At 43.6% G+C, this 18,304-nt stretch overlaps 1 protein-coding gene across 1 annotated transcript in view; it reads right to left on the bottom strand.

Moving 5' to 3' along the window:
* Nucleotides 1–6,217: 6,217 nt before the first annotated feature.
* The window catches only part of T265_03782 (hypothetical protein), a gene marked incomplete at both ends in the record, with an annotated part of 36,259 nt that continues 24,172 nt past the window's right edge, over nt 6,218–18,304 (bottom strand). Inside the window, 5 exons of the mRNA XM_009168335.1 lie at nt 6,218–6,382; nt 10,190–10,584; nt 13,333–13,496; nt 14,689–15,105; nt 17,510–17,783. Coding sequence (XP_009166599.1) covers nt 6,300–6,382; nt 10,190–10,584; nt 13,333–13,496; nt 14,689–15,105; nt 17,510–17,783 — 1,333 coding nt within the window. The remainder of the gene's footprint in view (nt 6,383–10,189; nt 10,585–13,332; nt 13,497–14,688; nt 15,106–17,509; nt 17,784–18,304) is intronic.

The following is an 18,304-nucleotide window of genomic DNA, read 5'->3' as shown; positions in this document are numbered from 1 at the left end:
ACTCTGGATACATTCTTCACCGCCGGATACAATTACTGCACAACATTCCGTGTAGTGGAATTATTGGACCTCCAATTTAGTGAGTCTATTCCGTTCACTTGTCCATTTCTTATTGCCATTTGTTATTTCTAAGCTGGTATTTTGGTTGTATATTCTATCGAACACGCATACATAGGTCCTTGTCCACTACAAGTTATAGCGGCAGCGGATGGGAGTCCTGAGGTCAAAAGCATTCATGTTCAGTCAACTAGCCGAAGCCAAACGAATCGTTGTTACCCATGAACAGTTCAGAATAGCCTTCGACCACGGACTGAACTGACGGCACGTTACAAGACGGGAGCTTTCCGACATTCAGCTCATCGGAGGCATTGCCTGGGTAACCTTCAAGCCTGACTGCGCCATAACTTTTCACCAGTTTTCCCTGCTTTGGGTCTACAACGCAATCTACGCTCATGAAAAAATCCGCCACAATATTGTCTGCGCCACGTCTAAGCTGATCAGGAACGGGTGTTGCACGGACTTGTTGTCTAGGCGTATTGAGTGCATTGACAATTCGTCAATGTTCAGTCAGCATGCACCCACTGCTCTCACAGCTAGCTCGTACGGTTTGCATTCAGCTTGGTTCCTTCTCTCCCTCAGTGATACCCATGCTCCTGCGTCAATCAATTACAGCTCTCTCTTTCCGTCTATCTCAATAACGGCCTGTATGTTAGCCTGCATCGCTACAACATTAGCAACCCACACGGGGAAAGGAGATTAATCCAGAGTTTTATTGTGTACGAGTGGCCGGGTAATAGAACATTGGTTCTTTCAATATCGTCCGCTCGTTCGACCGTGCCTCCAAGATTCCGTCTTGATGACTGCAAGATGTTCAGAAAGCTCTACCAATTTGTTCTCCAGCTCGTTTATTGTTGAATCATCGCTGTTCTCCTGCGAATACAACGTGGCCAGTGGCGCATCGACCAATTCCCATGCCAGACGCACCAGCTGCTCCACACTCAACTGGCCAGTCGCTCTCGCCAACCGCAACTGGGCACGAGGCACCGGCTTCATACCTTCGACGAACTGATCAGACAGCAACTGCCGGCGTGACACTCCGCCCAGCTCTATCAATGCCCGATCCAATGACTGCTGCAGGCTGGCGACGAACATGGTCAGGTCACAAACAGTTAACATCCTGGTAGCCTTGAACAGCCTCACAGCCTCCTGGAGGTTGGTCGGTGTGTCCAACTCCGCTACAAGAGCTTCCTTCAACCTGCCCCAGTTCATCTCCTGAGAGCCACTTCTAGCCGAATCCAGCGCCGCATTTGCCCGGCTTCTGACGAGAATCTTCAGTGCCCCAAACTACTCCGGCCGGTCTCCAGTCCGGCAGCTTCCGCAAACTCCTTGAAGTCCTCCCGGAAGATCCGAACATTCCAATCCTTAAAGGTTTATGGTCGCGGCATATTCATCCTTATCCTGATCAAGGCACCAAATGAAGGGTAGAAGCCCTTCGGTGGGGAGCACTTTATTAGAGAAAAATATGTGAACGGTTGCAGACCATTTGTCAGGAAAGCAAAACTCTCATACGCACATAGCTTTTAAAAACGGAATATTCGTTTCCTTCTTAAACGCGTTTTCCTGAATTTTTAGGGATTTTCATTGACTGTCAAGCAAATATCAACGAATGCTAAAAGGCAATGCCACGGTTTCTGTGATAAATCCAACCTTTCATGAGATCAAGTCGGAGTTACGAGAAGCCAACTACGACTCGCATAACTCATCAGTAGTGTAACGCATTTGAAAGCCGGCTGTATCTGCTTGCACGTCTCTCATATGACCTTATACGTGCCTCTCCCTCTCTCTCCCTATTGCAGGTACCACGGACGAGCCACCACGAGCCCCGGGCAGGAAAGAGTAACCCTCTTGTACACCCTCCTGATTGACCTTGACCTGATTTTTTTACCCCCGTCTTCCGGCTTCGGTTTCGGTTTAACACACGTGTGTTGTTGCCACACTCCGGTGTTCTTGTCTGTGTCGCCCGATCTGTGCGAATGTGTGCTGTGTGTGCCGTGTGGATTCCGTAACACCAACCTCTGTCTCTGCACATTTCAGAACTGACATATGCCATCGCTACATTCTCTCGAACGTCGAATACCGTTGACTTCCTGATGTCCCACGCTACAGTAGTATACACTTTTACACGGAGCCGCTAGGCCTCGTATGAAGCAGCCGTATGTCGGTACATAGACCACGTGACTCGGACCAGCCAATCATTTGCTTTAGTTTGGCGTGTGCATGAATCGATCATTGAAGTAAGAGACCAATACAGCGTTGAATGGCCGTCCAGCACGCCACAAATCGAAGGATTTTTCCGATGTTTCACCAGTAATATAGCCGATGGATTGCTTACAAACTTCTGGTATGAGACAGACTTCCTTTAAATCGTTTGAGTTCGTTTGTTCAGAGGGTAATTTTATTTCTTTTCGGCTCACAGCAAGATCAGCTGGTCACAGTTGATTTGACTGGTCATTGGGCCATTCCGGCAGCTGGTGCAAATTCATGTAACGGACCATTTATTCAGTGAAACGCTGAGAGGCAACACCGTGAATTTCTCTGCTAAAAAGTAGGGAAACCCTGACGAGGAATCCTAAATGAGCTTTAAATTGTATGAACAGGATGTTTTCGACCGGCAATTTATCATGAAATACCACTAAAAACAAGTTCTAGTAACGGGATATTCAGTAACTCCGATTTCGGTACCTTTTTATGGAAGGCTTCGAACAAAAAGCTTCAGCCAGATACCTGTGACCACCCAAGATATTCTGACATTTTGTAGGTGACACTTCTGTCGTGATGAAACGAGGTGAGTTCAAAAATATGTGAACAACCAGAATCCAGAAGTCAAATTTAAAATGGAGTTAGAGTCAGCTTCCGGTATACTTTCCTTCCTAGATTGCATGATACATTAGTTAGAGAGGACTGAAAACCACAGTGTATTAGAAGAAGACTGACATTGAGGTGATCTTGAACTTCTCGTCTACCCATCCAAAGTCGATATCCGATAGTTCACCTCATCAGTGCTCAATCGAGTAAGGATCTTGTGCACATAAAATGCTGAACGGACAGCGATCCCAATTGAAATAAAGAACTAACTTCGGGCTCGTGGATATCTAGCTAGTCTGACTGGGCGGCAGTTAAGAAGGTTGTCGGTGGCAAAATTCCACTGGCAGCAGATTAGGACTGCTGTTATTCCATATGAATCAGGGACGTCCAAATTAATTGGAAGGATTTTAAACACCGCCAACGTAAGAGTAGAGTTCCAGAAGGGAAATTGCACTGGTGCAGTTGAAAGGCTGCCTTCTAAATATTGAATGCAACGACTGCACTGTCTCTACAGGATAAACGGCCGATGAACACCAGAATAGGAGTGCACAGGAGAGAAAATAAGCGGGCCACAAAGAAACACAGAGCATTAGTGCCTCAACAATGGCAGGACATGCAGTGGACGCCAAACACAAAATGGACTTAGAAACTGTTGAAATTTTCAGGCGCTTATCAGAAGAACTCATCAACAGAAGAAACCCAGATTTGAACTGCGCTTGATCTAACTCACCCTCCCCAACTAAACTATCGTAGAACATGCAAGTCCACACAGACGAACGATATCTATGGTGGCATTCAAGGTGAACCATCAGTTGAAGTACGTTGAACTAGAAGGTTCAGGAACCAAACCCGATTAGAAATAATTTGAGGTTCCCTCAGCACACCAACCGTATGATTTGGGCAACCACACCTGCTGACACGATCCCTAATTTGAAATTCAACGCTGTCCTAGAAGGCTAATCTGAACTGGTCTAACTGATAGGTTCTCCGTCCGGCCAACTTGGTCACGTGCCCAATTGGCCTGGTGGAGCTTCTGTGTCAGATACGAAACGTTGTCTGGTTAAAAACTACCCAATGTTCGCCAAGTTCATCTGAAACGATGAAGGAGTGTAGTTTATGTAGAACAACATTTTCGAAAAAACGAACATAGGTAAATTAAACCCGCATTGTTTTTCACGTTCCGCGCTGCGTAGTTTCATTGGCAAGTGAATAAATTGAGGGGCGTTCTAATCAAGGCCACGTTTGATGGTGAGATTACCGAATTAAGAAGCTGTTTCTGACCAAACATATGGCAAATAGTGTGGACCTCAGCTACCTTTAATCTCATCATGTTTTGTGTACCGAAAGCGATAGCGAATCGGTCGGTCGATCGATACAACCAGTGTATTCGATCAGATGGTAAACAGATGGCAAGGACGCCAGCGGAAGTTAGTGTGGTCCTCTGCACTCCGAGGTTGTGTTTCCATGCAACTAATTAAGCTAACCGAATTCGCATTCTCGAGGACATGTCTTTTCCTTTCTCTTTCGAAAAGATACCATTCCTTCAGTGGTGCAACCATGTGGCCATTGCGTAGTTACGCAACCATGTGCTAAAGCCATTTTCATCCACTAATCCGGTCAGATCTACGTTAGCGGAAGAAGGTGTGATATGGAATGCCGTTCCGGTGTTCGGCTTTGCCGTGGCAGTCACCTGATGAAACACATTATTCAGAATACCGTTCAAAGCTTCGCTGTAGGGTTGTATTATCCATTTGTGTACTTTTGGGGCGCCTCATACGTGCTCAGTCTTTTTTTCTTGTAGCAAGTTTTGGGGGGTTTACATTCATCACCCAAATTTAGAAGGTCGAGTATCAGTGGCCAGTTCGTTTAGTTGACAAGGCAAGCGAATAAATGAATTGCACTCACACACTATTTTTGAGCGAGTAGACCAGTGAGTGATCCGGTTAGTATACTATAAGAATTGCGCGTGAGTGGAGCTGAGCTTCAACCTGTTTGGCACTAGATGTCGTATGTAATTGACCGTTTATGGCTGATTGAGCATTATGTTTCGGTTTCTAGATGCACTGAAATGAAGGAAGTGGGACAGACTAACGAAGACTTATTGTTTGAAACTGACTGAAACTTGTGCCGATAATGGTGTAAAATGAATAATTCCATACCTGCATCTGCAGTTAAAGTAGGATATGTCTAACTTGCCAGCTACTGAAGATGTTCATACCCAAGACGTTTGAAAACGCACTTGAACGACGTATATGATCTTGTTTTGAAATTACTGGTGTGCGGCCAGCCTTGATTATGGGGCCTGTCGAAACATACAAACGAAAATAAGTAATCTACTACTCATAGGGTTGCTGAAAACCCGTGGACAGCCCATGACCAATTTCGCTATTCTTGGGGCTCATCAGGTAGGCGTAGTCTCCGAGTTTCCGTTAAACCTGTGTTCTACTTGAGCACTCCGCAGTATGATCGCTGGCTGGCAATCGTTCCGGGTACTTTGAACCCAAGTTGGAAACGACTTCTATGGACTTGTGTGCACCTAGAAGCCCCCTGCGCCAGTGTGTTAGTTCATCGGTACTGGTGATCACCCATCCAGCTAATATTTAAGCGATCGACCTCCATTGTCGTGTGCTATGACATGTGTACAAAAACTCCCATTTTCCTTGCAGCCAATTGTCATTAAATCGAAAACAGGACATAAAAGGTCAGTTTCACTGCAACATTCCTTGTTTGAAGGCTGAGGATCAGCAATTCAGACTTAAATTATGTGTTGCGCACCCGTTTCATTTTGCTTCCTAGAATGCCTTTTTCCTCATGTTTTAAGCACCGATCAGCTCGATACCTCATTTGTACCATGGCGTAAAATTGGCATCCAGTGTTAAGAATAGTTCGAACATGCATCACCTCCGTCTGACTGAAAAGTTGTTCCACACTTTTCTCTGTGAAACAGAGCAGCATAGCGGCACAGGTGATAGTGCATCACTCTTTCGGTGTCTAGCTGCCCCGCCACACAAGGAAGGCGCGAGGGCTGAGATACTGCCAGGCTGCTCAAGCCTGGAGAGCGAAAATCGGGAAAAAGAGGTCGGGTTCGAACCACGGACCTTCCAGTCAGAAAATTCATGCTCTAACCACTTGGATCATCTCGCAGGGGTGATAAAATTCGCATTGAAACTGGTGATGACCACGCTTTATACCTGTCACTTCGTTCGACGTACTTAAGGTCTTATCATCGTTTAAAAGGAGAAGAGTGAAATGAATGAGGCATGGTACACGATCGGCTTATCCAGGAGCTATCGAAATGTGCCTCTTGGAGAATTAGAAATCGTGCCAAACTCATAGTTTTATTACGTACTGGCCGAACCTCAATTAGCTGGGAATAGTAAAGTAAAGTTTGAAATATTAAGTTAAAATAACAGTTATTTATGGGCGGTCTTCAATCACCGACGAATAATGCAATTCAGTGTGTAGAAGGGTGCACATCTATCGTTCCTTCCGCTCGCACACGTTGAGCTGTTTGTGTCTGGAATAGTTGTAAACGAAGTTGCAATCAATAACCGTGGCCAAAAAGCAGAACAAGTTCTAAGCAATTTTACATTTTCAATAACTTCTCGATGTTATCTGAAATTCTGTTGTGTATTGTTCTAAGGATAAAATCAAGAAAACGCATGGCGTCCAGAAAAACGTAAGCATCTACTCCGTGGTTAAAATGGATGGGTGAAGTAACATGGAACGGTGCTGAATATGACTCCGTTTCGTCAATCTTCTTTGACGAAAAGAGATGGGGTCCTGTAACAGGAAAAGGTTTTGGGGTTCAAAAGACTGACAAGATCGTTCTTCTTTGTAGCTATGGTTGAAGGCGATTACTACTCATACAGTTGCAAGTGTAAAGAACACGTTTAGAACACGACTAAGAATGTCCTGGAATATACCGGAATACTATCAACGATCCCAAACGCTGGCTTATCAACACCAAAAAAGACTAGATGACTTTAACGCCAGAAATGTAGGCTTAGACAAGGCACCTCAGTTAATGAGGCACGGACGGTCTCGAACTTATTGATTATCCGCTATGAAGTGGCTGGACAAGCAACCAATCAACCTACGTCTTCTGTCCATGTTGGGAAATTGGTTGCACGTGACCTCCGGAAAGACTTCAATCTGCTCAACATCAGGAAAACACGAGCTATTTACCACCTTTACATGATGAAAATACACGGTATTCCAGCTTTGTTTTCCCATAACTGTTTGACTGAGCTTTGTTGCGTGCAACGTATTGGGTCCATCGAGAAATAACTTAGTGGAGAACGAGGCCTCTGCAAAACTTCTTACGTGCATGCCTTTAAAAGACATCTGTACATTAGATCTTAGAAAGTAGAAATATAAAATTATGAGATATAACAACGGTACCGAGTAGTCGTTTCGTGAGGGAAGAAAACCCTTTCCCGCCAAGTCGTTCATTAGCAGATGTCAAATAAATGGTTACAAACTATTGGGCAGGAAAGTAACTATCTCATATGCATCTTGTTTAAAAAACAATGAACATCCTCACATGTTTTCCTCAACTTTCGTGGATATTCATTGACCATCACGCATTTGTGAACGAACGCTGCACATCAGTTCTATAAGTTCCGTAATAACCCACCTCTTCCACTAGATGCGAGGCCGAGGTAACAGAAAACTACAAACTACTCGTATGCCTCATCGGCAGTATACGTCGTTGCTGTCAAATTTGCCTAAAAGTGTACCGACAGATGGACCAGTCATCAGTTGATACGACAAGATCGTTTGCTGTGTCGCCATTTAGACCGCCAGGGTGTTTCCACGCAGGTTTAGTGCGAACATGCCTTTTTGGTCAGAGGTTTACTAGAACCAGGAGTGTAGATTTCTGAAGATCCTCAATACAGTTGAAATGTCTCTCGTCTGGTGTGAACCGCATGTGGCAATTAAGTGGTTTCAATTAGAGACTTGGGTGTTAAACGTTTGGAGTTATGAACTCATCATTGTTTATTTTTACTGTTGTAGGCTGGACGGTTTTAACAAAATATTCTTTGATTAATTTCGAACGAATAAATCCGTGGTAACTGATAAACTCTGCTGCACGTTATACCTTCGGTCTTATTACAAAATTACACACAGACCTCCAATTTCCTGTTTGCAGCGCAGAATGGCGCCGTATACATTCGAATTGTACATTCAAACAAATAAACAACAATTCGCAACTACATTGAGACAGTCCTATTGACTGACTAGGATCTTCCCATCCGAGGGGACCGTGTTGTTTCGGCCGGCGTCGTAGGTTGGCCGTCTAGGCAACCAGTGTTTCAGAATTTACTAGAAAAGTGCATTTTACTTGGAATGAAAACAGAATGCTTGGCGGTTAAGGTCAGCTCCTCCGGCTGAATCCGATGCTCATGTGTCGTACTCAGTACCGAACCATGCAACCTTGGCCGACGCGCGACACGCATGACACTTTGACAAATAGGCTTAGAGATGGTCAGTTGAGATGTGTGAGTCAACACTGTACCATTTCGAGTCAGTGATGAACGAGATCACTCTAATGAAGCTCATTTGAGTGACCATTCATCCAGACATACTTAAGTAAGTCTTCAATTCAAATCAAACTGTACCATTTCGAGTCAGTGATGAACGAGACCACTCTAATGAAGCTCAGTTGAGTGACAATTCATCCAGACATAGTTAAGTAAGTCTTCAATTCAAATCAAATGAGGATAGATTGTCGGGTGATTTATTTTATCGTTATAAACCACCGTGCATACTTCATCATGCTGTTCGCATAGCATGGTCAGGTCGCTGTTGATTTGCGTACTGAGGAAGAGAAACGTCGTGAAAGCATTTACATCCGGTTAAAAGGTGGTTTACGCAGAAGAAGCGGACATGGTAGTACGCGGTACGGATGGTTAGACAAACCTGTCTACTGCTTCAAGCGGCTCATTCGCAAGCATGAGACTAGGGTTCGAGCCTAGCCAGTCTTGTAATAGCACTTTACACCGCAGGTGTCAAACGCACGTCGAACCGTGAGGCGGAACTATTTAGGTTATTCATTACTGTTTCCAGTACCACGAGGTTAGATCCAAGAAGACCTATGTGCTCTGCGTACTCGATGTCTGTGAGCGGACAGCCCGGAAGTACTTCGACTCCACAGGCATGAGAGGCTGATAGTGAGTCTTCCCTATCAATAACGAGGTTAAAGAGAAAAGGCGAAAGGGAACAGTCTTGTTTGATCCACTGAGCACAGGCTATACATGACAATTACACAGTTCAGTGAAGGAGTCAGTGCAAGATGACCATCTGTGAATGCACGATTTACTCAGAACTACTAATCACATCTTGCATCCCTTCGACGGACTAGTCTTGCTACAAAGGTCGAGCATTTTTCTGAATTCAGCTACTTGACACATGACATGTGGAGAACGCATCTAGTCAGCTGTGTGTGTCCTAATTACGCTTGAAGAGATACAGTGAGACAGTGAATCCAGTTGTTCGTAGTTTCAGATGTAAATTTCATTGATTCTTGCATTATCCATTGGATATGCAAACCTTTTGGGCGCAAACGTTGGCATTCGAAATTTCAAATGCAGGACCAGAAATTAGGGGACTACAGACGCGTAACGTGAGACAGGCGAATCACCAGTATGATAGGTTCTGTTTGTCAATTCAGGCCCTCTTTTTGTAGTAGGCACCGGATATGTCTGTTCGCGGTAGATTAGCTAGACCGTAGTATTCCAAGTTATCCATTGAATCGTGTCTTGTCCAAGTAAGGGCCAGTCGAATGATGATCATTGGCAGAAAGTCACGGCTTGGAAACTCTCTCGGTTTCGTGAACTGCGTACTGCTGATGATCCCTGACAACGAGTGAAAAGCTGTCCGGTAGTCAGAGTGGTGCCCAGCGAATTTTTCGCTCATTGTCTACAAAGCGTCCGATTTTGATCGGCACAGTATCACACAATTACAGCAGCTAGTGGCATAGATTCACACGATAGCCGTTAGCTGTCTTGCTATGAGGAAAGCAGTCTGCAAATTGGCGTTTAGAGACTTGAGGAGGATATGCAAAAAAACTGCCGACGAAAAGCGTACTGCATCCACTCTTATGCGAATCCGTTTTGAAATGTTCTATTGGGCTCACTCAAGCAGTAAAGTGTAATCAGGTTCCGGACAAGGGTTGCTAGGAGACAAAACGTGGACTTCATATTCCCTTGAACTCTATTAGTGGTTTGGTTTCAACCAAGTCGGGGTATATGGATAAAAATTCAGTCAGAAAAACGTGAATGTAATCCAAATAAAACCTTGAACTTACGTCAAGGTGTACCGGTCCCCGCTTCATCGGTTTCGAAAAGATCACGAGATGTATCTTCACTTTCACGTTCAGTTTGGTGGCGCGTTAGGCGGACGTCGATTCGACGATCCTCCTCTGACGAAAAGCTTGAGCATCTTGCTTGCATCTTTCGTTGTTTTTTGATGCGCTGCTTTTCAGTCTGGGCGCGCATCTGCCACCAAGTGTCTGAATACACTCGCCACAGTAAGGCTGGGAGATTGGCCACAAACACGGAGATTGGAAGGGAGAACCAAAACGCCGGCGAGTGAACTATTTTGAAATAGGTCTGAAAGTCCAGGTCCGACGGAGCCACAGAAAACTTGATTCGAATGGGATGAAAAGAGAAGAAAATACGGGGATTGACTTTTGGACTGAGAAACCCACATAGGCTTTGAAGGACAGGCTGCTACTAATCTGGTTTTAACACAAGACTCAAATGAATCTGACGGAATGTGTCGTTTGTGATGTTTTTCTGTTTATGCACTTTCAACAACTGTCTAGGTAAGATGAGTTGCTAGTTCACACTGGCGTCGAAGCTCTCAAGCTTCCCCGTGAAGTTTTTCGTCTGTCTTTGTTGATAAGACGCGAAATCTGATCAACAATTTCCAGGTGAACTTAACTCACTAGTTGTGATTACGAATGGTTTCAAACTGCGAAGTGTTCTAACCAACTTCCTTATTTCATAGAGGCAACAGTAACGGCTTTGTCGACTCAAAACTCACCGTTTTCATCTTCCCACTCTCTGTCCACATATATGCTATCTGTCCAAACAATTTGAATGCACAGTTTCGTTCGAGTATGAATCAGCCACGAAGTTACTACCCTCAAGCTTATTCAATCTGACCGCTCCATAATAAAGTCGTCACATGCTGTGGCAGTTTCATTGAAGTGACGGAACGTATTAAAATACGTTCTGTTTGGTTGCTTTCATTTTGTTGTCGAGTAGAACTTCGAAGAATACCCATATATAACATTCCAATCACCATGCAAAATAAAAAAAATGACATGAGTTGATGGTGTACTGATCGATCATCTTTGGTGAAACTGGTCATGGGCTGTCGTAGAACTTTCAGCAACCTTATCAGTAGTGTGTTACACTTCATCTTTGTTTTGATTGAGACCAGGGTGTACATAGTAGATTGCTTTGAACCACACAACTCAAAGTGGACTAATCTTGGTAACTGGTATATCTGCAGTGGGCAATCGCCTAAAATTCAATTGGAATTCTGATTGACCCCAGGTAACCAAGCAATCGGAGCTTACTCAGACAGTTTCTCTAACAATGACATTGAAGGAGGCTAGGTGCCGAACTGTTTCAAATGGTTCGGGGCTTTGCGATCCCGTGCACTTGACTGGTATAGTGGATCAAACACTGTAAATTGTGTGGGGCTTACGTTCAATCACTGCTAGCAACCGACGAGGAAAGACAATAACCCTTGTGTGAATTTTTTAAGCCGGGGTGTTACCGGATATCCTGTTTCCCAAGACTTTGTGTCGAAACATTGGCCGTTGATCTATTCAACAAGCTTGCCAACTGGTTTGCAAGCATTTAATCCGCAGTCCAAGAGACATCGTCAGTGAGCAGTTGGGTGTGTCTCACTGCGCTTATATAGTTGTTTGAGAGTATCTAATGTCCCTTCATGTGATTGGCTAACTGGTATACACCTTACAATATCATTGGTCCAATCACGATTTGCGTTCTATTGTGGTCTGTATATGTCGTATTCCATTAGTTGGCTGGAAAGGCTCAATTCGGTCGTTCTATGTCCATTTTCCGTTAGTCTGATCCCGGTTTGTGCTATGCTGGGGTCTGTCTTCCTTCAATTTAGTTAGCTGAGTTGGCGATTTCCGTTTGTCGTAGTTACAATCCTTCAATCTGATTGGCTGGCGTCTTCGTTTCATCTCCTTGAGGTTAATTTGCCTCTTGTTCCCTGTTTGATGCATTGTTTCTATCTCATGTTTCGCCGATTTAGTTTTAATTTGATGACCAGGTTATTCAGTCGTTCTATATCCTTTTTCGATTCGTTGGTTCAATATTATTCCTGGAAGGTAGATTAATCCCAAAGATTTTCTTTTAGTTCACCTGCCTCTTCTACATCCGTTCATTCTAGTTTGTTATCTTCTGTAGTTCCGCAGTTCTTTCGCTTACAGTAGTCAATGGACTGAGTTTTTGATGTCTTTTTCAGTGGAGTGCCATGCACCCATGGATTTGCTTCCTCCCCATATTCATGCCCGGACCCACTTGTGAAGGTTCTTTCAGTCAAATTAGACGGGGCTAATCTATACTGAAGAGCAAGGGAATGTTGTGCGGCTCTTCCACCCTATTGGGAACTAGCAGCGAAAAGAAGAGGGCCTTTGCTGCGCAGTCATTCGTTGGAAAACACCAACTGAACCGTTACAGACTATTGGACAGGGAAGCAAAACTCTCGTTTATAAAAACTGAGTCTTCCTAGAATTTCCAGCAGACTCATCGGCTATCCTTCAAATGTAAACAAATGCTACAAAGTAGTTTCACAAATTCCATAATAAATCCCACTTTCCAATAGATGCGAATCGGATCTACGAGAAAACCACATCCTACTCGCATGCCTCATTAGTAGTATCTACTGTTACAACAGCAGGTCCCATATCACAACAATCTTGCGAATTCCGTTAACATGGGTGCAGCATATCAGCTGGTGATGTGTCGAACTATCGTTACCTCGAGTGAGCTTATTGGTTGCCGATCAGGTGACGTTTGATTTGTTCGCCGGGTTTGCCAATCTATTTGCAAACGTTTCGTCACCATACGAGGGAACACCATCAGAAACTTGCCATCCAACTGCGCACTGATAATCTCTCCTAGTATGTTGACGAAACGCTCTCGAGTCAATTGCCAAGCTTGGCGAACAGGTTAACAGTCACTCACAAGGTTGCTGAAAACTCTTCATCGAAGAGTTTTCAGCCACCCTGTGAGTAGTTTCCTTCATGAAAAAAGGATGACAAGAATTTTTATGATCAGAAGCCACATAAAAGAGGTTTTGTATGCGAGTGTTGGCACTTTCTTTCTGTCTACGATGGTTGTCAGTACGCACGTGGAAATTGTGAAACTCTGTTATTCCCTTGGTGAAAGTGCCACCACTGCACTTCGTGGGTACAAAATCAAACATGGTCTCATTAAAAAGATCCTTTCACCGTGTCGACCATTACACGCTTGATTGCGACATTCAAGTCCACTGGATCTGTAATGGATTTTCCTGGCAAAGGGCGGAAGTTTCTGTGTGATGAAAGAGCGCCCGTTGTACAGAATACCGTCGAGCAACTTCAGTCCCAGAGCACCATTACATCTTCGTCAATAACTCAGGTGTCTCAGTTGACCGGCATTCCCCGCGCCAGCGTGCATCGTAATATGAGACGCCACCTTCATCTCTACCCGCATCATTTCACTTTATTACAAAACATCCCGGAAGAAGACAAGGAGCAACGTACCGCGTGTCTCACATCTCATTACGCCTCCAACTTGTTATGGAAGAAATAGGCTGTTTTTCAATAATTTTGTCATGTCAGTTTGTTTGCAGTAAACCTCCATAATGCATGTGTGTCCGTATAAAAAATGACTAACGTGTAAATTACTGTTAAGGTGTTAACTTGAATATTATTTTTTGCTTTTATTATGAGACATTCTGTATATTAGTTATCAGCTTCACCTTAAACGTTGTTGAACCCACCGTTTCCCAGTGCGTGAGAACAGCATGCTTGCTTGATGCCTAATCTGTTATGTCCGTTCCATATGTAGACGGCTTTGTGCGCGCTACACGGCATCAGTAAAGTACACCAATATACGTGTACTCAACATTTCCATTCAACTGTGCTCCGTCAGTAGAATTTAACCAGTGAGTGGTTGTCCCCATAAGACGATGAATACAGCTTTATGAACTCATTGACAAAGAAAACACCCGTGTAGCGGTCTGTTTCTCACGCACAAGAATTACATCAACCCTCGGTACATTTACTTAAAATGAAGCGATGATAGAAAGTCTCTAAATTCAGATGATTGCAATAATAGAATGTGGTGTGAAAAAGAGATGAAACGCACTCAAAAAGTGAGAGCTCAGTTTGAATGGGCATCCAACTAGGAGTAGTGAAAAAGATCCGCCGAGTTCCGATTCCTCTGTTTTTGCTAGAAAAATGAAAGTTTAGTGAAGATGTCCAGAAGTTTGGGCAATGATTTAATAAATCTGGAAATCTGAAAGTTCCAATCAAGTGCTCGGAGAACTATGTCTGGAACGAAATCTATTATTTTTTCACTGGGTGGATCATCAAAGAAATTCGAATGTTGATCAATAAGTTCCCCAGTTTCAGATTTGTTTTTTTGGTCAATTGCAAGAAAGAAAAGCTGTGATGCAGAGGGGAATCGATTAGGTCTTCAACTGATCAATGATAACTGGTCATCAATATTACTTTATTGTAAATTTTGTTTATTTATTTACTTTATTAATATTACCTAACATTACCTGGTAAAACATGAGAAACAGCAAGTAGGACAGCAGTGTGAAGAGAATGGAACCAAATAGTGGCCAATTTAGATCTCGCGATGTGAGAACCACTCGAAGGTTGACGCTGATCACGGCGTAGACGAGTGCAGACCCTCCACAAAGACTGACGTCGAAATAGGACCCATGTGAATCGGGATCGATGAACGTGGCTTCGGAGAACATTCCTCCGCCGGCCAGAAACCAGTAGACACTGTAGAATATCACCGTTCCGTGCCATATGCCGTCAAGCACAAAGAGCAGGAAACGCCACAGACGAAGATTTGCGTTTCGGGAAATCTGAACCAAGAAATAAATTTCAACATACGCATAGGTTTTATTCTTACTCATCTGGGGGTGCGGATTGATGACAGTAAGGGAAAAACAAACAAACAAAAGCTGTTGTGGTGCAGCCATATCCATCGGAAATTGCGGGTTATTCCTTCAACTTAAAGAATTCAGACGAGCTTCACTAGTACCTGAACGTTCACGATCAAGCGTTCATACCCAAATAGACTCAGTAGCTCGAGAAATACACTAATTTGCAAATTCATTTGGTTTTCACGTGAGACTCAACTGAATCTCTCGTGTATTATATTCTACAACTGAATGTGCTGCAAACTGGCCGCCTCATGTTTCAGTTGGCACGATATTCGAGATATGGCAGTATATTTTCATAAAGGAAACTACTCACAAGATTGCTGAAAACTCGTCGACAGCCCACGACTGGTTTCGCCCTTCTTGGGGTTCATCAGGTAGGCGCAGTCCTCGAGTTTCCGTCCAACTTATTTTCTATTTGAACCCCAACCGGACTGTTTTCGAGAAATACACTCATTTTCAAATCAATTTGGTTTTCACGAGAAACTCAACTGAATCTCTCGTTTATGATATTCTACAACTGAATGTGTTGCACACAGGCCGCCTCATGGCTCAGTTGAGACGATAATCGAGATATTGCAGTATATATTTTCTCCCATATGGGAATATTGATTGATGACAGTGAAAGAAAAACAAACAAAAAAACGTTTTGTGGTGTACAGTGCAGCCACATGCATTGGAAATTGCGGCTTATTCCTTCAACATAAAAAAGTTTCAGATAAGCTACCAGTATCAAAACGTTGATGATCAAGCGTTTATACATGAATAAAGACTGAGTAACTCGTTCTCGATGCCAAGGAAGTTTTGATTGCATGACCGAATGCATTAAAAAGGACATAACACACTCAATTCAACCTAAATTAGCCCAAACTTCGTCTCATGCGCTTTTCAAGTCCTGGAATGCAACCCCAGAATAGGCAGACGTAGGAGGACAACTAACCAGTTTCCCGTTTTTGACTAACGCCTCTGCTTCTACCTGTGTATAGATACTAAAAAGCCAACGGTTATTTAAATTGGCGTATTTGAAAATGAGCACGAACTGTGTGTTTTTTGCAAACATCCATGTATTTCCTCACCTTGGACTAAATAGGTGACCGTAAATCACAAAAGCGGTTCTCCGGGGAGAAAGGGATCAAATAAAAAGAAATGGCCCCGAAGAGAAAGCAAAATAACCAACTTTCTCTGTCATCTTCTCGACGAGGGAAGTGTTATATCTTTGTAGGTGAACAAGAGTGCTGTTGTGACCAGTTTCAGGGGGACTAGATCCTTACGGTTTACTGTGCACTGCTACAGGTGAAAGGAAGAAGGCCTTCGCGGCGGAGCTATTTACTTGAAAATGCCAACTCACCGGTTACAGACTATTGGACAGGGATGCAAAACTCTCATTTGCATCTTATTTACAAAAACTGGACATTCATCTTCTCCTGAACGCGTCTTCTTGAACTTTCCTGGATATTCATTGACTCCAATCATTCCTCGCTCAAATCCAAGCAAATGTTACAGAACGACTTCACGAACTCCGCAACAGATTTCCCTCTTTCAAGAGACGCAAAGCGGAATTCCACGAACAACACATACTACTCGCGTGCCTCCCCATCAGTAGTATGACCGTTACACAGGTACTAGGATTAGCGATAGGACAGTAATCTCTTGTGAACAGTCATTGCAAAACTCTGATGGCGTGATCTAGTAAATTCCACTTTCACCAACTCACAGTCACTGGGAGGAATTTTTGTTCCAGCATTAAGTTCATTACAAGAACGGACAGTTTTTCGGTAAGAAAAACTAATTCCCTACAACACAGCTGACAATAGTGGCCGAAATACAATCGAGGTCAAGTGATATATCACGAAAAAATGTTGGTGGCAGAAAGAAACAACTGAATTTACATAAGACTAGGGGTCACAATATGCAACGTGTGATCAAAAATGACCGAAATCCAATTAGATTGCCTTGTTTGCCCGTGCAGCGAAAACCGTTTAGCTGTAACACCTCAACTACGATGCCACAAGAAGGAAGCATGAGGGCCGGGATACTGCCAAGTTGCCAAAACTTAGACTGGTTAAGTCGAGAGGCAGAGGCCGGGTTCGAACCACAGACGTCCCGCTTTAACCACCAAGCCATCTCGCCCACCCGTGCAGTTGAAATCGCACGATGGCTCGGATTGACAAACCGGGAATTAGTATATCGAACGCGCCAAATCGATAGTCTCTGGATTGTTCTATAAAGAGTATTTGTTCTAATCAATATATCATAGGATGAGTGCAACCATCGGATATATCCGACCACAACCGCATCACCTTGTCTGAGGAAATCAAAATTCAACCTTTAGTTGAAACAAAATACCAATAGCTTGAATTTTGTAGTTGCAACCAGCAACCTCAATGTATTTTCAAGGTCATTGAGAAGAGGTCAAACCACCTACCAATCGATAAAGTGTTGGGTTCTCCAACAACTGGTCATCTGTCAGGGGCCTTTCAAAGATTCCGAAAAAGAATATGGACAAGGCTGTCACGGGTGCATTGTAAAGCCCGTATACGATGCTCGAGCACCAGGTGGTTGCAGAAAATCCGGAATAGAAAACAACCAGCAAATTGATCATCACCCATGTGACGCATTTGTGGTAGAACAAGAGGATGGTGTAACTGATCCGATGACAGCACCAATGACCATGGACAAGAAGGAGACGTTGAAGATATCTGTTCAAGTGCCGAAGCGGTGGGGGGCAGGTGAAATCGAGCAAAAGAGATAATCGATAATGACTATGATAACAACGAGACTCAAAGTGTCGTGCTTTAGAGGACAAATGTCAAGGTTTAGCGCAACTGGGGTCAAACGGCTGGAAATGAATACCACTAGAAATAGAGTTTGACAGTGCAGAAGAATGGTAGCAAGGTAATTTACGAACCACCGAAGAATTGAACTAAATGAGACCAGTTATTTTTCCCATACAACACTACTTAATAGATTGACAGAATCTGTTTGAAAGCCTACTGACGAACTTCTGCTTTTTGAGGCTTATTAAGGAGATGGAGAGCATTGTTCATCAGGAATTCTGTTTTGTATTTAGACAGCTCCATTCATTTCCCTCAATTAAGGAACGGAATACATCCTAGTTTTAAGCAAAAAATAAGCAAACTTTGAGTCGAACATTGAATTTAGAGGGTCACGTGAAATTCGATTTACCTCGGCTTCAATTCAACTCATAAGTATGAACACA

The sequence above is a fragment of the Opisthorchis viverrini genome (genome assembly GCF_000715545.1).
Source record: "Opisthorchis viverrini unplaced genomic scaffold opera_v5_60, whole genome shotgun sequence".
In the NCBI taxonomy this organism is placed as follows: domain Eukaryota; kingdom Metazoa; phylum Platyhelminthes; class Trematoda; order Opisthorchiida; family Opisthorchiidae; genus Opisthorchis; species Opisthorchis viverrini.
This window is presented reverse-complemented; position numbering and strand designations above follow the sequence as displayed.